The 19,544-nt window shown below is 35.4% G+C and overlaps 3 protein-coding genes across 5 annotated transcripts; all 3 read right to left on the bottom strand.

Annotated features, from left to right (window-relative positions):
• tmem14cb (transmembrane protein 14Cb) lies at window positions 1–3,244 on the bottom strand. Of its 2 annotated transcripts, none has more exons than XM_053494192.1 (5): window positions 3,156–3,244; window positions 2,977–3,054; window positions 2,113–2,214; window positions 473–560; window positions 1–352 (listed from the first exon to the last, which is right to left on the bottom strand). In XM_053494192.1, the coding sequence occupies exons 2-5, from the start codon at window positions 3,050–3,052 to the stop codon at window positions 289–291; spliced, it is 330 nt and encodes a 109-aa protein (XP_053350167.1). In that variant the 5' UTR covers window positions 3,053–3,054; window positions 3,156–3,244; the 3' UTR covers window positions 1–288. The 2 variants fall into 2 exon arrangements, with proteins under 2 accessions (XP_053350167.1, XP_053350166.1); XM_053494191.1 differs by having other exon boundaries at window positions 3,135–3,241.
• A 1,400-nt stretch (window positions 3,245–4,644) lies between these two features.
• pak1ip1 (PAK1 interacting protein 1) lies at window positions 4,645–11,463 on the bottom strand. Its single transcript, XM_053494825.1, has 10 exons — window positions 11,277–11,463; window positions 10,038–10,200; window positions 9,777–9,897; window positions 9,618–9,692; window positions 9,472–9,524; window positions 9,239–9,384; window positions 7,395–7,492; window positions 6,931–7,027; window positions 5,103–5,223; window positions 4,645–5,018 (listed from the first exon to the last, which is right to left on the bottom strand). Exons 1-10 carry the CDS (start codon window positions 11,352–11,354, stop codon window positions 4,891–4,893), a joined length of 1,080 nt encoding a protein of 359 aa, XP_053350800.1. The 5' UTR covers window positions 11,355–11,463; the 3' UTR covers window positions 4,645–4,890.
• A 2,480-nt stretch (window positions 11,464–13,943) lies between these two features.
• On the bottom strand, window positions 13,944–17,858 carry psme1 (proteasome activator subunit 1). 2 transcript variants are annotated; one of them, XM_053495273.1, is made up of 11 exons: window positions 17,654–17,858; window positions 17,508–17,540; window positions 17,362–17,424; window positions 17,149–17,250; window positions 16,219–16,267; window positions 15,981–16,078; window positions 15,633–15,701; window positions 15,464–15,531; window positions 15,306–15,360; window positions 14,226–14,312; window positions 13,944–14,147 (listed from the first exon to the last, which is right to left on the bottom strand). In XM_053495273.1, the coding sequence occupies exons 1-11, from the start codon at window positions 17,690–17,692 to the stop codon at window positions 14,067–14,069; spliced, it is 744 nt and encodes a 247-aa protein (XP_053351248.1). In that variant the 5' UTR covers window positions 17,693–17,858; the 3' UTR covers window positions 13,944–14,066. The 2 variants fall into 2 exon arrangements, with proteins under 2 accessions (XP_053351248.1, XP_053351247.1); XM_053495272.1 differs by having other exon boundaries at window positions 15,981–16,081; window positions 17,654–17,857.
• Between the last annotated feature and the right edge of the window lie 1,686 nt (window positions 17,859–19,544).

Raw genomic sequence — 19,544 nt, 5'->3', positions numbered from 1 at the left:
GTTTTAATACTTTTATTTGATGTGTAAAATAATTAATTGATAAACAGTAAAAACAAAATAAAAACATACATAACGTAATAAAAATGTTAACATAAACTCTGCTGTGTCTAGTTGTTTGATTGAAAAATAAAAATGAAAAAAGAATTATTTTTTTCTAGAACAATGTCATAATTTAACACGATATGAATAACAATTTTCCTCGGTTCCTGCCAACAAACAGGGTCGTGAGAAAGACAAGCAGATGCAGGTAGTTATTCAATTCCCTTCTTACTTTTATTTCCAGCTTGATCATGAGTTTTTTTTCGTGCGTGGCCACAGGAACCCCAGGACTAATCTCAAAACCATGAATAAACTGTAGAGAAAGAGAAGACAAATACAGAACGGGATCAGTTACACAACGGTTACATCACTGTGTTCCACTGTTTCATTCTTAGCATACTATTAGCATGAGTATAGTGTGAATGGGAAGTACCTCGCTCCCGTCATCAGCCCGGCCGGCATTATTTTCCATGAGCTCAGAAACCTGACTCCCATCACAGCCGCCAGCGTCCCGTATGTCCCTAGTGGCGATAAAATGAAGCACTCTATATAAACACGATGATGTTTCAAAATTAACGTGTCACTAAGTCGGGAACAAAACAATCTGCAAAGGAGTCTGCGAATGAGTCGAATTAGGGTGAGTCAAATATTATCCGCACTCTGGCTGTAGAAATTGTTTTAATTAACTTTTAGATAAGACAAACACCTAATTGATTGACATAATCTCCCTGCTTCTTAATACACTTTATCAGCATCGTTAACAAGCTTCCGTATCTCCTCATTAAAAACTGCTCACTTCTTCATCAGAAGTGTATCTTCAACCTCGTAGAACTGCTTTCAGGGGACCAAACGGGTAAAAGTCTAATGGCGAGATCAGGACTATAGTGAGGACGCTTTAACACCTCAAAAGAGATGAGATCACAACGCCCTCGGATAGCGGTCCTCCACGTTTAATCTGAACTTTAGTCTTTAGCTCTTCAATAAGCGTCACTGTAACGAGCGCTGTTAATTGTTTAACCTTTTTTTCTGTTGATGTTCCAATGCTTAAGGAGAATCCCTGAAAACTAAGTGTTGATGAATTTTCCAGTTGATGGTCGAATTTTGAACTTTTTCTGGGTCGGTAATTAGGGATGTTTCTGTTCCGTACTCTGCCGTTTAATCTCAGGCTTGTAGTGATGAATCCGTGTTTCATCACCAGTAATGATTCTCTTTAAGAAACTCTCCCCTTCATTAGTGTATCGCTTTATATTTTGTTTGCAGGCGTTTATATATATCCGGTTTGCTGATTTTTGACTCTCCCTCGTAATTACTGTACAGAGCTGGACAAATTTCCCGGTACCATTTCGGTCAATGAAATGACTTAAAACGAACGAAAGTAATAATAAATTATAATTTAATGTACATCTGGACACACTCTGGAGTGAAATGTACTGCCCCAGAGTCAGAAAGCTCGGTCTCAGTCGCAGCCCATGTTTCCTCCAGCAGAATACTGACCCAAAATACAGGGAAAAAAAACATGCAAGAATGCCTAATAACAAAAACTATTTGGAAGTGGCCTTCTGTAAGCCCTGGTCTAAATCCTGTGGAACATCGGTGGAAAGAGCTAAAACAGCTGGAGCAGTTTGCAGACGTCTTAATGAGAGCTACAGAGATCTCTTGAGTGCAGTGATTCCCCTTAAAAGGTTCTGCAACAAAATGCCATAATTTTTGTCAGTTTTGTTAGTTTGTTAAACCACAATTTAAAAGAATGTCTGATTTTCATAAGTGGATGTTCATTAAACTATTATTTATTCTTACTTTAGTCAATTTCAAGTTATTTTAGTGGCGATTTTTTTTTTTAGCAGAAGGATACAAACAGATTCGTCCACACGTTTATGACAACTGTTTATGACGAAACGTCTGCAACAAAAGTCCACCTGAACCAAGTGCTGCTAGAGAACTAATAACATATCAGTACGAGAAACAGAGGAAAGTTAAGCAGTGATTTTTTGCTGAAAGTCAGTCAACACCAATCAGATTTAAGAGATCTATACTGGTGTGATTCTTCATTTTAACTTATCAACTGGAACTTACCAAACGAAAGCCAGATGTTTTTGGGATTTCTAGACACCTGGAAAGACCCGAGCGCCGCCAAGGACCCAAAGATCACTCCGCCTACCAATGACATGCCACTGCCTGGGGGAAAAATCCACACACACATCAGATAATTCTTACATCAAGATTACACTGACACATAATAAAAAAGCATTATTATTATTATTATTATTATTAATTCAGAAATAAAACCATATCATGGCACTTGCTGAAGTATTTCCCTTGCTTCACAACAAACTTAAAAAAAAATATAGAAGAACTTAGAAGTCTTTGTTCTTTGGTTTCCGTTATTTATAAGGAAGGAGTCTCCAATGTCAGCTCTTTGGTAACGCCTTTGTAACAGAAGTTTTTTTTTATTACAAATAACGCGAGAGAAAAAAAAACAAGAGACTAACAAGGAGACGGCTGTTTAAATTGCTTTTAAATTGTTTGTAGCTGTGGGTGACAACAAGAAATAACTTATTATATTGTAGACAAGGTTAAGTTCAGAGATGGAGAAAAATCAATTCCATTATAAATCGCGATTCCTTTGTGTGGTGGTTAACGTGTCGCCCACACCGACTCCAAAATCCATTAAAATTGTCTGGTTTTCAGTTTGATTGGCCTCAGAAAGACTTTCTGCTTCCTGATATGCAAATGAGACACCTGCGTCACGTGGTGACAACGGCAGCGCGGCAACAACGGCACAATACCTTCCCCTGAAAACAGTCTGCAACAGTGTAGGAGCTCGGAAAGAATAAAAACAAAATCTATAATAAATTTAATAATAATAATAATAATAATAATAATTGTTAAAATGTATCCAGATGAGTATAATTAGTTAGTTAGTTAATGAAACATTACCTGCTTTTATATAACCTATGATGCCTCCTGTTGCTGTCAGTGCAGCGAAGAGATACCCGAGCCAGTCTACAGCCATGCCTAAGCGCACAGAACCGCAATTTAAATAAACAGCATAAAAAAAAAAAATAATAATAATAATAAATAAATAAACTCGTTACCTGCACCAGATTCCACCTCACCTGGCGCTACAGCACTCTGTGCTCTGAAACAGGTAAACTGCGGAAGGACCCGGATGTACTATTACCCAGGGAGTAACAACTCCATTACGGGTCAGCGCGCGAGCGTTTTCAAAATAAAAGCCGAAATATTTCGAACTGCGAGTTTTATTTAATGGCGTCACATCACCACAGTGTTACTGATCTCTCAGGTCTGGTTCGTCAGAATGTACTGAATCATGTACTAATGCAAAACACAATAAACAAGTTTGTAGTAAAGGTACAACAAGAGAATTTCACTTTTTTCTACATAAATAAATGAAAGGTTTTGTCCTTACATGGGTCAGACCTCATTCTTTCAGTCATATCTTTCTGTTTCATACACTGAAGGACCAGAAAGCTGTCTCAGAAAGATGTCTGTCTGTCTGTCTGTCTGTCAAGATTTTGTCACAGCATCACGCAAATCTGACTTTACTGAATCTCCTGCAGTCCTCAGATCTCTGTCTGAAGTTTAATCTGCACCATCAGTGAAATCTAAATGTGGAGTAAAAGTGATGTTATGAACAGTTATGTGTGGGATTTAATAATCTACTGTAAAATAATCTACTAATGCGCTACTGTCTCAATGTAAACAAACACCTGCACCAATAGATATTAATTAGAAAAGATAAAGTGAATATTTTGACTGGGATTAGTTCATATTTTCACTTTGGCTAAAATAACAGCGCTGAAGTGGTATAAGTGAATTTTAACACGCTGGAGTGGTTTTAAGACAAAATTTCATCTTTATCCTTTTATCTACTTTTTCCATTTCTCATTTAAATGAATTTCTTCTCACGAACAGGGAGTGTATTTGGCTGACGATGAAAGAAGTACAACTTAGTGTAAACGAGGCGTGAACTTTTCTACATCTTCTCTTTCACATTGATTGCAATTAGATGAAATCACTTTCATGACAAACATCTGTTAACTTTGTCATCTCACATCATTTAATCATCTTACGTCATTCCAAATCACATTTGAACCGTTCTGTGTTTTATTTAAGCCCACTAACGCAAGGCTACAAGGGATTCCAACCCCCAGTTCCACTATCTGTCGGTCACCTGCTCCTCCAGTTACGGTTAGTCTCGCCAGGCGCAGAAGGATGTGTTGGTGGGAAAAAATAACTGGTTAAATTAACAAACAAATCATAAGCTGTATATCATAAATGGTGTTTTTTTTTTGTTCGGTTGTAGAAAAAGGCTGCACCCTCAGGTCTACGACTGGCCCCGATCACAGCCGTGCCGATATCCAGCACAACAGCACTCCTTCTTGTATGACCGCATAAGTATAACAACATAATACACAACTTATAACTATATAGATTACATTATATACTTTACTGTCGTTTATTTTAAATGAGTCAAAAGTGTTACTTGCAACTAAAAACTTTTACACCTCATTCAGTCTGTGTGAAAAATTACTGTTCTAAAACAAAAACATAAATGTGTATAATAAAAAAATGACAATTACAACAGTTTAAAATATTATATTTCATGTTATGCATCTCAATCTGGTTTGCTGGAATCAGACATGTAAAGTAAAGTTCACATTGAAATTATATATTTTTTCGTTTTCACAGACAAGGAGGAGAAATCTTTAACATGAAATAAATCAACCCAAGGTTGTAAACAATTGCAACACTGAAAGGGGGAAACACATGAAGTTCCTGTTTAATAAACTGCACAGAAATGAGCAAACAGAACAATAATGTTGCAGCTCATTGCACTCTCTGTTTTTTCTTCTTTTTGCCTTGTTTTTTTGACGAATTGTCTTCTTCCACCACCACCTGCTCTGTATTGATCCTCACTCTCTTGTTTTTTTGTGCCAGCAAAACTTCCTTATCAGCTGAAAAAAAAAAAAATACAAAAAGTTACCCTTTATTGCACAATCACATTCCAGATGTTCTATATTCTGGATCTGTAAACGTACATCGAGACGTCGTAGGCTGAGCGTCCTGCTTTTCTTCTTTAGCACTGTTTCGCCACACAGACAGGCAGGTGAGTCGGGCAGTGGTGTTCACCTCTCCTAACAGACGCACCGCTTCCTGCCTCTGTGAGGGGCATCATAAAGAATACGTTAATGATTCTTATCAATATCACAATGATAATGTTATGGAAAAGGCATTCTGAAGGTTTCAGTAGCATTCGTTATACAACATGAGGATTGTGCTGTTACTATGGGCATGATAGGCGTGTTTTTACTGGTTGGTGCTCTCTGACTGAAGAAATAATGAATCGCAAACTTTTCAACTGACAACCTTCTACCCAAACTAGCTATTTTGGAAAAGTTTTCCATACGTTCAGGGCCTTCGCAGGAATTGTGGCCAGGTATTTTTTCTGGAGTAACAATGATAAACCACATAAAATAACAAGAGAATGCAAAAGCGAAATCTCTGATAAAATTACTTTACTTTACATCCAATCAAAATCCACTGGATTTTTATGTTTATGAATTGTTCCAGGCTTCTGTTTAAAGTGGAAGTTCCTCCGTCTGAAGCAATTCAGTGGGCAACCCAGTCATTCAAGCCATTCCAGTTCAAATTTACGATTTCTCATGATTCTTGATATACAGTATATGTGACATAAAATCTTAGAAATTAAGAGACTCTTAATGCATACGGCCCTTGCTTCTCAAAGTCCTTCCTTTGTTTTAAGTGATGCAACACTTTCTCCCTAAATCCCATCATCGTTGGGCGACACCAAGAACATTAGTATCACCGTGTAATTAACACCAGATAAAAAAAAAAAAAAAAAAAAACAGGCTGGTTTGGTTAAATAGGAGCTTAAAGCTAACAAGTAGCAGTTAGTGACTTTCATTCTTTAATACAAGTGAGAAAGTAGATAAGCAGGTAAAAGTGAGTGGAATAAGATAATTAAAGTAAATACAGTAAGGTAGTAAGATCACGTAGCATATAAGGAAAGGAAATGAAGAAAAGCACAGAAGCAATACAACAAATAAGTAAGGGAAAGTAGTAAATGACTAAAGTAGGAAAGTTATAAAGTAAGTAAGGGAAAGTAATGATATTAAAGGAAGGTAGTAAATAAGTAAAGTATGGTGTTACGTAAGGTAAGTAAGGTAAATAAGGAAATAAGAAGAAAGTATAGTAAGGTAGTAAATAAGTAAAATATGTAAGTAATATAATAAGCAAGGTATGGTATTAAGTAAGTAAGGTAGTAAATAAGTAAAGTGATAATTAAGGCAAAGCCAACATAGAAGGAAAGCAAAACAAGTAATGTAGAGTAGTAAGTAATACAATTATACAATAATTAAGTAAAGTAATTAGGGAACATATGGAACAACAGTGTAATGTAAGGAACTAAATATGTAAAATAAGAAAATAAAGAAATGTAGTTAGTAAAAAAAGTAAAGTCAGAGCATAAGCAAGCTAGGAAATGAACTAAAGTAAGGCGGCACTAAGTCAATAAGGGAAAAATGTTCGGCAGTAAATAAGTAAGTCAGAAGTAAGATAGTTAATAATGTAAAAATAATAATGTTAAAGTAAGTGACTTATAATTACATAACATATAACATGGTAATAAGTAAGTAAACTAAGTAAATATGTAAGTAAAGTGAGGTACCATACACAGCCTGGGTAAACATGGAAATAAATGAGTAAAATCCATATCGAAGGGAAAGTAACTAAATTGAGTAATTAAAAAAGAGTTTATTTATTCAGAACAGTGATTTGCATCTGCAGGCAGTGGTGTGTGTGTGTGTGTGTGTGTGTGTGTGTGTGTGTACAGAGATGCTATCGTACCTCCGGACTGCAGTCCCACAGTTTGATGAATCCATCATTAGACGCAGTGACTAACACACACATGTTGTTCATGTCAAAACTGTCCAGCGCTTTTACTCTACAAACAAACAAAAATAGACACACTATAAGTACAGTATATCTTCAATTAAAATTTGCCATTTAAAAAACAAACAAACAAACAAAAAAAAAAAACAGGCTCGTATGAACAAACCCGTCCCTGCATGGCATATAAATGACTTTAAGCGACTGTTGATACTATTGAAGGAGTCTCGAGTTCTAGCATTTTGTAACAGAAGAAACAGATATAACGTTTTACGCTTTTTTAAGAGCTGCGTACTGTTTTATAACATTACATAGACCGATAATTTTATTTTTATTTTTTTTAATGTACCGCCTTCCCTTTTAATCATAATCATTGACAAATTGCTGTGGGATAAGAGTAATAACAAACTTTAGACACACACCTGTTTTCATGAGCCTTGAACTCAGAGATGCACTTTTCAGAGGTGAGATCATACACCTGTACATGTTCATCATCTCCTGCCACGGCCAGCAGCGTGTTCTGCAACAAAAGGAAAGTATAATCCACATAGTTAACCGAATCACTTTTCCATTAAACATTACACACAAACAGTTTACTCAGAACTGAGATAATAAAATTAAAGCTTAAAATAAGTTCATTTAAATCTACAAAAAAAAAAAAAAAAAAAAAAGACTAATCAAATGTCTTTAAAGAAGGTAATAGTCCACAGGCGGAGTAGTTTTTGATAAGTTGTAGACAATCTTTAGAAGTTTGTTGTCTAATTACCAAATTAAATTGAATACTAAGTTTATATGCTTTTCAAAATTTTATTAATAAAAACATGAGTATATAGATAAAATAAATTTAATAAAATAAATAAAGAAGCAACTAAAGTAACTTAAGTACTATAGTAAGGAAGTAGCGCTGGTCAGCAGATTAAATACATAAAGTAATGCAAGTTAATGTACATTAAGTAAGGCAAGTTAGGTATAGTTGCGTATAAGGTAAGTAATTAAATTAAGTAACATAAAGGAAGGTAACAATTAAGTAAAATATGTAAGGTCAAATGTTACATACAAGTTAAATATAAAAGATTAGCCAGTAAATAAAGTTACAACATAGTACGTATAATATAGTAAAAAAGTTAAGAAGTTAACTTAAATTAGTAAGAAAAATAATAAATAATTAAAAGAAGTTAAGTGCATAGTGAAGTTAGTTTTTAAGTAATGGTTGACAACATTCATTCTACGATATAAGAAAATAATTGATCAAATTAGTAACTTTATTTAATGTACTTTAATTTACTTTACATAACTTGCTTTTTCCTGTAATCTCCATAGTTACTTACTTTGCCTTCAGACTAAATAAATCTTAGTTACTTAACTGCTATTCCATTTATATTACTTTCTACTTAATTTCATTTATATTAAGTTCTATTTTTAATAGAAAGTCATTTAAATTCAGTAGTTAAGTAACTAAGATTTAGAGAAGTCTATATTTGGCTATGTAATATGTAACAAAGGAAATTAAAATACAGTAAATAAGGTTGCTAAGATAGTTATAAGATAGATATAGTATCGTAAGAAAGTTAAGTCATTTACTTAAACTGTTAAAGTAAGTAACTTTTATTACTCAATATAAGCACACACAATAGGTAAAGTTGTAAGTAATATAAATTACTTAGTAGTTAAGTAACAAAGAGTAAGCATAGTGTATGTGGGTAAATTAAGTAACTAAGGACAGCAAAGGAAAAGGCAAGTTATGTAAAATAATTTACTAAAGCAAAATTAAAATTATTTTAATTTATTAAATTAATTTAATTTAATTTAATTAAATTAAGTTAAATACATAAATGAATATTGTAAATAGATACAGTAAGATAGTCAGTACAGTAAATAAGCTTAATAAAGGTAATAAATCAGAATGGTTAAGAAAGTTAGGTGAGTTACTTAGAATGTTATACAAGGTAATAAATAAGTTAAGGAAGTTAAGTTAGTGGATATGTAAGCTAAGTAGGAGGTCAGTTAGTCGCTCAAGTAAGGGTTGAGAATCTTAACATACAAATATTAGCAAGTATGCAAATCACGTTAAAAAGTAAATAAAATACACCAGGTAGTAACTAAATAACTATGGTTTAGTTAATTACACAAGTAAAGTAATGAACTAAGGTCGGTAAAGTAGTAAGTAAAATAAAGTAGTAAGTAAACATTTAAAATAAAGTAACGAGGTAATTAGGCAAGTTCACATTAAGTACGTAATTCATTAAGTAAGTAACCAGAAACAAACCTTTAGAAACCTGACAGATGAAATCCTCCTCCTGTAGGTGAAGCTGCCGATGACGCTGGCGGACTCCAGGTCGTAGACGTCCAACTTATCATTAACAACTACGATGTACTTGTCTCCCGCCGGGGACCACTTCACGATCTGTGCAGCTGGATGAGCGATAATGAGGGCAAAAACATTCAGAGACTGTACACCACACAGAACAATCTTCACATTAAAAACTGTTCAAACCTTACTTTGTCTAATGTTCTTGGTGAAAGCCGGCCTTCCTTCGATAAGATTCCATGTTCTAGATCAAAAAAACAAAAACTCAGATTCAATGCAAAATAAAACCACAATCACAGGATCCACAACCTGTTCAGTATCTCAGTCGTTACTCTACCGTAGCTTCTTGTCTGTTCCGACAGAGAGCGCCAGTTTTCCAGACGGATGCAATGAGAGCGAAGTCACATGACCCCTATTAAACAAACACACCATTTAAGCCGACAGCAGATTGACACAAAAACATGGGCAGTTCTGGTGTTAATGAACTTTGATTTACATGTGAGCTTTGATGGTTTTTAAACATTCCCATGTCTTCGTGCTCCACACACACAGAAGACCGTCCTCTCCACCGCTCAGCAAGTGAGATGTAGAACCAAACTCCAGACATGAGACGGTACCTACAAACAAATACACACACACACAGCTTTTATAATTCTATACCGTTTAATAAGAAGCCATTTGAAACGCTGTTCATGACCACAAATCTGCGACTCTGGATGGGATCTGTATCAGGCTGCTCTGCTTTCTTCCCGCTCACCCTCATGGTGTAATAACGCTCCATGCTCCGTCCTTGTGTTCATGTTGTAGAGTTGTATGGTTTCATCTTTGCTTCCTGTAGCGACGAACTGCTCGTTAGCTGCCACGGCGGACAGACATGCTGTGTGAGCGTGGTGCGTGAACACCGGCTCTAAGCTCCATTCCTACAGGACACGACAGAATCATCAGACAGAAGATTATAAACTTGTATTATAAACACGACTAGTTACGGAGACGAGAATTTAAAAAACATTTTTTTAAGTCAGATTATTCGTATAAAAGCTACATGGGACTAAAATTTCTAAATGTCTAAGTTAATTTTCTCCCCAATGATGTCCAAGGAGCTCAAGAGGTTCAGACTTTGGGTTACTGATCAAGAAGTTTGGAGGGTCAAGCCTATCTAAAGAGACTTAGGGCATAAGGCTCATTCACACACTACAGGCAATGTGGGAACGCCAATCAGCTGAATCTGCATTTCTTTGGACTGTAGGAGGAAACCAGAGTACCCGGAGGAAACCCTAATCACTTTTCTGGGCAGCGAGGTACATGTAACAATTAATTAAATCTTATCAACCACTTTCTAACATGCTCTGTTAAAATAGTTTATAAAATTATTAAAAGTATAAAACTGTAACCTTTTGTTTATTTGAATACATTTTTTAGTTTTTTGAGAATTTATGCTTGTTGTTAATTTGCTTAATTTATATAATTTTTTTTCTAAACCCATTTGAATAGCATTGTTAAATAAGGACGGGAGATAAAACAATATATTATGGCATTTTTATAATTCACGACATGCATTATATATATGTTTAGTAACCCACGTACAACATCTCAGAAAGAAAATCTACAAAAACCTTTATGTCTAGAAAGAAATAAAGGGAAAAGGCAATTTATTAAAGGTTCTGTAAAGATTTGTGACACCAAATAAGCAGCTTAACATCTGTTTTTGGCAATTTTATAGATGTGAATGTAAAAAAAAAGTTATTATTATGAAAATAATAGATGTTAAACCTTTTACACAATTTAATAATATTAATAATACATTCAGCCCTTCTTTAAAGATATGTTAATTGCAATACAAACTGCTATCATAATAATAATAATAATAACAATAATAATAATAATGTTCCATCATGTCTCCAGAGGCAGACTGTATATAAAGAGAGAGAGAGAGAGTTGAAGACATTTGAACTAATACTTTAGTAAAACACAGAGATTAGGGGTTTGTTAAAGTTACCTCTGCTCCAGGACACACTCTGTACCCTAACACAACCTGCTCATAACTCCCAACAACAAGCTCCACCTGGTCTCCCATTTCAGCGCACTCTGATCCGCATTCTATTCTGCTCCAAAACAAGAACTTTTCTCCTAACCATGTGCGTAATGTTCATTCAGGACGTGGTTTCAGGTTTATTTCCGGGTCATGTTTCCTGTCTACACGTCAAAATAAAAGTCCCAACGAAAAATACGTTTAACCCGCGTCTTCTTCTTCGTCGTCTTCGTCTTCTTCTTCTTCTTCTTCTTCTTCGTGTTTACCGGCGGTTGACATTCACTCTGTTGCATTACCGCCACCTTCTGGTCTTGATCTCCGTCATTTTCCTTTCAGTTTAAATAGATCATTTTACCGGAAAAGTGGAATTTCAGTGATAAAAGTCTCCTGAAATGTACTTCTTCTTTCACTCCTACTACTTCTTTAATAGCAATAATTAACCTTTAAACTTTATCAGTTCACAAAAAAATAGAGCTTAATGCATTTAAAAATAATAATAATTTTAATAACTGCTTCTCTACCTGGTAACCACAATTTTATTTAAAAAAATATCTTCCATGTGTAAGACCACATGATTTTCAATTATGTCGAAATCTATTAACTATTAGATGTAATCAGTTTTTATGTCCAATTTTTGACCGCTGTTATTATAAAATGAGTAACACCAATTACCAGCTTAAAAGCTTCACATAAAACTGTTAAATAAATGATGACATTTCTAAACAAAAGAAGCGAGACGTCTGACATCCCTTCTGTGTTTGTCCATCTGTTGTAGAGATGAGCGAATCCGGGTTCATTTGGGTTAAATAACCCGATCCTTTATATGACTCGCGAATCATGAATCCTTCTCTTTATTAACTCGGATCAGTTGAGTCCTAAATGATCTTGTTGCTAACAACAACATACATAAATACAAACTGATAAATACACCGTTCAGTTATTCTCAGTAGTTGTTAGCTAGTGACTGAAGGAACACGTGGCTGACTGAGTTATTTATTAAACGCCCTGCAGGTCAGAAACGCGAGAGACTCAGAATAGCAGCTACTGATTCGTCTGATTCATCTGAACCGGGAGACTCGGCGGGTCAGTCAGACTCACAGCGCGGAGTGAAACAGGCAGATCTGAGGGCCTCCGCGTGTTCATGAGGCCAAGGATTGGGTGGATACTCAGGATTTGGCGAGCGCCCTCTAGTGGAGGCACCGTAGGAAAATGAAGTCAGAATCCCTACTGACTCAAGTGACTCAAGTGACTCAAGAGACCCAGATCCGTTTAGTGAGTGATTCAGAAGGAGTCAAATCCGTCACAGAATCCGAGTTTCTCATCTCTCCTGTCCAGTGATCTTCTCCTAGATCAAACAATTTCAAATTGTCAAATATATTTCAAAATAAATCTCTTTCCGTGTGACAGTAAAACCAATGACATAGATTGGGGTGACTAATATTTATTTAATATTATTAATCATAACCAATTATTGTTTTATGATTTTAGTGTTTCTCTTGTTTTATAAGATGCTGATGTTATTGTGAATCAGATTTATTTTAATTAAAAAATGTGTTAATAAATGAAAAGTATATAATGTTTGATCCACTTTCATGTGTGATCATAGTAACATTTCCTTGAACTTGGCCTTTAAAAAAAATACTACAATTAAATATTGAATTAAATATTAAAGTAGAAATTTTTATTTAATTATTGGAATTACACACTATATGCTCTAAACATATACAAGTAATATGTTCATTTAAATTATTTTGGTATCAGAAAAACTAACTCACAGCACTTTCCACTGTTTTTGTAGAACGACCCAGATCCTCTTTTCTGCTCCCATTACCTTTAAGAAACCCAATAAATATTTTCTTTTTTGTTATTTCTCTGTCTTCTGAAATACATTTCAGTATACTCATCCTTTTCCAAAAAGTAAGAACTGTCCAGAGAACTATCTTCGCAAGTTAAATTGTTTTCCTATTACCTGTACCAAAAAAATAATAAATAAATATTGAATCAAGCTTATAGATTAGCTATTTAATATTTATTGAGTAACTTCCTTACTTTTACTCTATAACCCCTAAAATTCACATTTTAACATGTTGTACACTTAACCTGCATTTGTGAAGTCAAGTACAAGACCTGTCATCTGAATAATATCTGATACACACCAGGGTCTTATGTGTCTTAGTATTAATTTATAATGTGTTTAAAAAAAAAAAAGAAAGAAAAAAAGCTAAATGATTCATGAAACCAAATGTAAAAAAAAAAAAAAAAAAGGAACATTGTTGGTTGGTGTTAGCCTTGTTATTTATGGAAAACCTGGGATATAATGCCATTAATTACATACGTATATATTATTATAATGAAGATAAAAATATTATATAATTTCTAAATTAACAGTCCATATAATTGAATCGTATGAATAAACAATCTTAGAAAATGACAGCGCTGCTGTGCAAATGCTTTTCTACTTCCTGATTTTTTATTTTACTGCATATTTGGGACAGGTAGGTTTGGACAGTTTGGACAGGAAGAGGCAAATACTCTTTTCACAGCACTGTATATCTGAAAAAAATTGTCCTTAAATATACAAGATTTTTTTAAAAATGTTTGCATTAAAAAATGAAACAACGCATTATAACAATGTACACAATGTCACTGATTTATTATGTAAATATGATGAAACGTTTTGTGTTTAAACCTGAGGAAATTTCACTAAATTAACTCTAACATGCAATGTTGCTCTTTCACTCTAAGTGTGTGAACGTCTCAGTAGATAAGGGCTTTACAGTCTCCTCTGGGCTTCTTGATCTTGTCGTAGTTCTTGGTGATGACGTCAAACAGCACGGCCTGGAATCGAGACCAGAATCGGTAAACATGTCGAGAGCGTGTCTCAGATTCTGTAAAATTATAAATATAAAAACCTACATATGTGTTGCGGATCTCCAGGACCACGATGCGCAGCTCGCAGTACTGGTGCAGATCCAGCTCGTGAACCAGCTGTCTATAATCGCCCTGCAGTAGCACACGAGTCAGGACACGAATATCATTAAATAGACTGAAGTTAAAGAGATTATACGTAATTATTGTGACAAAAAAAAAACTGATAAAAAGAGCTAATCAAGTAAGTGTGGGAAGAATACAAACTTGCTGTATAAACAGGTTAAGAAACATCAAAACGCTTGTTGAATGAATAAATATTCACCCCCCCTGGGCCAGTAAATGGGCCTTTATATTCTTTATTTTCATTTAATCTTCTTGAAAAGAAAAATATATATATATCAAATTTTATTTTTGCCTGAGCTACCCCTGACTTTCCTTTGGTTTTGACTGACATCATTTGATACATCATTCACAAAATGACTCTGATAGCAAATGTTTGCACCAGAATGAATTTAAAGGTCCCATATGTTACTTTAAAAAGTTAACACAGATGACACAGCTCCCCCAAAGTGTGTATATAAAGGGTATATAAATTCCCCAACTAAAATAACCCTCAGATAATGCATGTCTATCCCTCAAACTCCCTCCTGAATCACGCCCCTACGACAAGCTGGCCCCTTATATGATGTCACATTAGGCAGAAAATCTAACTTGGCATGTTTAATCCCTGGCCAACACAAAAATTAAAAAGGTTTTTTTGCTTGTATACAAATACACACACTCGAAACCCATCATTTAGAGTGTCTAAAAAATGCAAAATAACTTGCATAATAGGTGACCTTCAAAGGATTTTACATCAATAAAGGCAAATATTCATGCAATCACAACTTTTACGTTTTTGTTTTTATAATTTTGCAAATATATATCATTAAAATTGTGAGTTATATTATATAGATTCATGATACATCGTCCCCCCCAAAGAAAGGAAGGCTGGTAAAGGAACGACAGCTCTATACATAATGAATTATTGTGTAGTCCACATTCTAAAACATTAAATGTTACTTTAAACCAGATAGACGGTCATGTTCGATTCTCTGAAGAAATAAAAATGAACTCCATCCTCACCACATGTGGCTGTTTGGAAGCCTTGGCTACAGCGTCTCCCCTCTCGCTGTAATACCTGAACACAACAGCGTTAAAACTCAGAACATTACGTTGCATTTTGTCCCAAATATCTGCTGCACATGAACCCAAACTGTTTAAACACAAGCGCCGTGACTCACTTCGTGATCTGCGTCTGGAATCCTTCGATCTTTGTGCGGGTGTTGGTCATCAGCTCAAAGACCTTTTCCTGTAGAATTACAGCAGGTTCATTTGAAATCGTCATTGTGTCAGTAATCGCAAGAATTCGATCAATAGTAAAGAAATTAAACGGCTTAGTCATTTAATCACCTGCACAGCGACGCCAAAGTTGTTCCCGTCCTCAATCCTGGGGATCTGGAGCTGGACCCACATGGACACCTTAAACACAGGTGTTGGATTATTATGACACACCGTTTCTCGTTTAAGCTCCATAATGAATTGTGTCCTGATAAATTCAGCCTCCAGTGCTTTGCGTGAGCTACCAAAAAGTGGCAGAACACATACTGTACTTTGTTTATTTCGGTTCTCTGACAAACTCTTGATTCTTTCAGGAACGAGATACACATTGAGATCAGACAAGACTTCAGTGTGAACACACTCGTGCAAGGCACTGGACAACCAAACAGACGCAGAGTCTTAAATTCTTCAAGTTCTTACCGTATTCAGTTTTTCCTTCAATGTCTGAATGTGGGGTTTAATCTCTTTAATGAGGCTGTCCACTTTCTCGTTACTGGCTATGGGACCACACGGAGGACCTGCTGCATCACAAAACGCTCATTTCAGCCACTAATATAAAGTCAAGTTATGTCTCAAGCGTTGACCTGCAGTTTTACATCAACATATGATGTTATTATCTTATCGAATATTAAGTAAAAAGCCTGTTTAGGGAATTTACCTTCCTCGTCCTCTTTGTCGTCGGATTTCTTTCCCTCCTTGGCGCTTTTCTGTAGAAAGATGACACATTTACAGTACATGCAGTCCTGTGCAAAAGTCTCTCTTTGCTGTGGTAATTTAATTGCTGTCTGCATGGATGTGAGCAGTTTAACGCTATAGAGACAGAGAGAGACGTCTGAAAAATGTAATATCAATGTCCCTGTACTAAACTAATCCAATGGCTTTAGACTTCAGTGTTTGGTTTTTCAACCTCTACATTACACTCGTCTACGCTGGGTTTTTCATTAACATGACATCGTGTGCAAAATGGTGAAAGAGTAAAAAAGCTCTTCTTTACATCTCAGATGAAGAATGAAAATACAGCACGAGGTGCATCATGACTATTTCAACCTCAAGATATTAAATGCGTTTAAGATTTTTTTGTAGCCCTTAAAACTCAATGCATTTTAGCCATTTTTTCGATTTGCTGTATTGTATTGCACAGGATTGTGCAATATAGACTGAATTTCATTTCATTTTAACCAACTATACAAACTTACTGAGCTAAAAAAAATTGAAATGCGTCACAGAGGCAAAGAAATAGCACAGATACACACAATCATGTTTTCAGTTGTTTCTGTGACCAAAACGATATTAAGCAACATGCTCATATTGGGAGTTGTACATTTTCGTGACGTCATTCCCACATTCCAGTATTTGTATTTATTTCCATTTATTTGTTGTAAAAGTAATGATACCTTTCGTTCAACCTGACATATCTGAAAACCCAAATGCACAGTGTGACGTCTGAAGCCTCTACGTTAACACACATCAGCAAGTCTTTCATATAAGAACAAATATATTGTTTTATTTATATATCGTCGTCGACCCATACCGTGTCCCCTAATTTGTGCTTGTTTGAGTTTTAAGGGGTTAAACTGAACATAACTACCTCTTCTTTCTTCTTTCTCTTAAGCTCCTCTTTGGCAGGGTCTGGTATCGGGATGTCCAGTGGAGCTCTGAGGACAGAAAGGTCTTCCAAAGCTAGTGACGCCTGAAGACAGACATTTCATCATCATGAATACCCATATTATTAATTATTGATTATTGATAAGGTGATAAACTGCATGTTTTATTTCTCTCTCTCTCTCTTTTTTCACGTTACCTGGAGCAGGTTGTCCATTTCTGCGATCTTCTGTGGGAAGAAAGTTGAGACGAGCTGCTCTGCCTGTGTGAGAGAGACAATGCTATAGAGTTACAGTAAACTACAACTCAGAGGGAGGGAAACAAGGTACAGAATCAGCACTTTACCTCTCTGGTGAGCTTCTTTGTAAATCCATCCACCTGTAAACAAACAAACAAACAAACTCTGACACATCAGCTTGCAAACACGCAGCAGCCGGGCTGGGACTTGGCTTCATGGCCTACAGCATGACACATGAAAACGCAGCACTCACCTCTTTTTTCGACGCAGGGCTCATGTCTAAAGACGTCATCGTGCTCGGGGTAGAGTTTCCTCACTGAACTGCAACGACTTTCACTTAAATCGAACCCGGCGAGTCGCTTTTACAAGCTCAGGACGGAGTAAAAGAGTTTCTTTCTGGGGAGGCGAGCAGAAGCGCCTGAGAGGTCCGAGGCTATAGAGAGTGAAAGTGAAAGTAAATCCGGAAAGATCCGGAATTCCCGAAAGCAGCCGCAGCAGCAGAAGCGGCGCACGCGCCCGCGCGCGAGGACCGCGCTGACTCAAGGTTCAAGATTAAAAAAACTTTATTAATCCCGGAGGGAAATTGCTTAATTGACGCACGCGTAATTTATAATTCAGAATCTATTATTTTACAAACTTTGCAGCTGTCAAATCACACAATCAGAACTGAACACGATCTACTGATTAATCCCCCATACTGATTAATACACATGCAGGTGTTATTTCGACATAAGAGCCACAACGCACTATACTGTACAGGTCCTTCTCAAAAAATTAGCATATTGTGATAAAGTTCATTATTTTCTGTAATGTACTGATAAACATTAGACTTTCATATATTTCAGATTCATTACACAACTGAAGTAGTTCAAGCCTTTTAATTATTTTAATATTGATTTTGTACCTCATGTTTATGTACAGCCGGGGGGCCAAAAGTTTTGAGAATGACACAAACATGGATTTCCACAACGTCTGCTGTTTCAGTGTTTTTAGATCTGTTTAACAGTGTTACTCTGGTATACTGAAGAATAATTTTATTGATAATTACATGGAGTCAGTGTTTGCAGTGTTGATCTCCCCCCCCAAGGCCTCTGTAATTTGCCCTGGCATGCTGTCAATCAACTTCTGGGCCATTCTTACATAATCAGTGCTTGGAGTTAGTTTGTCGCCTCTTGAGGGTTGACCACAAGTTCTCAATGGGATTAAGGTCTGGGGAGTTTCCTGCTCTGTAAAATCCAATTAGTAAACCTTACTTTTAAAAAAAAAAAAAAAAAAAAAAAAAACATGCAAACCGATTGCCTTAAAAATAACAATTAAAGTTAAATGGGAATAGTTTGTAGTATTAACAAACGGGTATCTAGTATTGTATACTTACAAGAGAGTTCCAGTAACTTAAAGCTACATTGTAGCATATACTTGATTGTTTACTTTAGATGTTCTCATCTTTAGTACAGGTTACTCAGAATTTCTATTTTTAACAACTATAGAATTTCAAGTGAAAGATACTTTGTATGGACTCCAAACTGCTGATTTGTGAGAGTTAAAATAACTTGACATTTTCTGCATTCAACTTAAATTTCTAAGTTAAATTTACTTCTAAAGCGACCCAGTTTACTTATTAAAACCACGCAAACCGATTGCCTTTTTAAAAAAAAAAAGAAAAAAAAAAAAAGCAAGCATTACTCCGATAACTTAAGTGCATCAATTGTTTATTACGTATAAAACACTGAGAAGTGGTTCGCAATTTCACAAGGAATCCACTTACATCTTGACAAATACTCTAAGGCAGTGACAGTTCAAGGGTCAATTTATTGTATTTTTTTTTTTCTTAAGAACTGACAGGCACGGTCCACTTATGTTTACATTGGGGTATAAAATTACTTCAAATATTAACTTTAGGTTTTATTTTTAACATTTTTTAAATAAAATACAAACCATTCAATTGTAAAATACATTTTAGAATTCTACATAAATTCTGACTAAAGGGGAAAAAAAAAAAAAAAAAAAAAAAAGACCCTGACCGTTGTTGACAGTGACAAACAGTTGTCACGATCGGGGTGTAGTGGCTGGTGTAGAACGCCGTGGGCAGAGAGAGCAGGCATAGAGGCAGAGGGGTTGTAAAAAAAAAAAAAAAAAAAAAAAAA

This window comes from Clarias gariepinus, chromosome 4 (assembly GCF_024256425.1).
Source record: "Clarias gariepinus isolate MV-2021 ecotype Netherlands chromosome 4, CGAR_prim_01v2, whole genome shotgun sequence".
NCBI classification, from domain to species: domain Eukaryota; kingdom Metazoa; phylum Chordata; class Actinopteri; order Siluriformes; family Clariidae; genus Clarias; species Clarias gariepinus.
Note: the sequence above shows the minus strand (reverse complement) of the source record. Positions and strands in the feature narration are given on the sequence as shown.

Excerpts from the sequence above, each read along its gene's own strand:
- tmem14cb (XM_053494192.1), bottom strand. The coding sequence starts at position 3,052 with ATGGCTGTAGACTGGCTCGGGTATCTCTTCGCTGCACTGACAGCAACA. Across the intron at positions 2,215-2,976 it reads CATAGGTTATATAAAAGCAG|GCAGTGGCATGTCATTGGTA; the intron begins GTAATGTTTCAT and ends TTTTTCCCCCAG. Across the intron at positions 561-2,112 it reads AAACATCTGGCTTTCGTTTG|GGACATACGGGACGCTGGCG; the intron begins GTAAGTTCCAGT and ends TATCGCCACTAG.
- pak1ip1 (XM_053494825.1), bottom strand. The coding sequence starts at position 11,354 with ATGGGAGACCAGGTGGAGCTTGTTGTTGGGAGTTATGAGCAGGTTGTG. Across the intron at positions 9,898-10,037 it reads AGCGTTATTACACCATGAGG|GTACCGTCTCATGTCTGGAG; the intron begins GTGAGCGGGAAG and ends ATTTGTTTGTAG. Across the intron at positions 9,385-9,471 it reads CACCAAGAACATTAGACAAA|CTGCACAGATCGTGAAGTGG; the intron begins GTAAGGTTTGAA and ends TCGCTCATCCAG.
- psme1 (XM_053495272.1), bottom strand. The coding sequence starts at position 17,692 with ATGACGTCTTTAGACATGAGCCCTGCGTCGAAAAAAGAG. Across the intron at positions 17,425-17,507 it reads CAAAGAAGCTCACCAGAGAG|GCAGAGCAGCTCGTCTCAAC; the intron begins GTAAAGTGCTGA and ends TCTCTCACACAG. Across the intron at positions 16,082-16,218 it reads CGACAAAGAGGACGAGGAAG|CAGGTCCTCCGTGTGGTCCC; the intron begins GTAAATTCCCTA and ends TTTGTGATGCAG.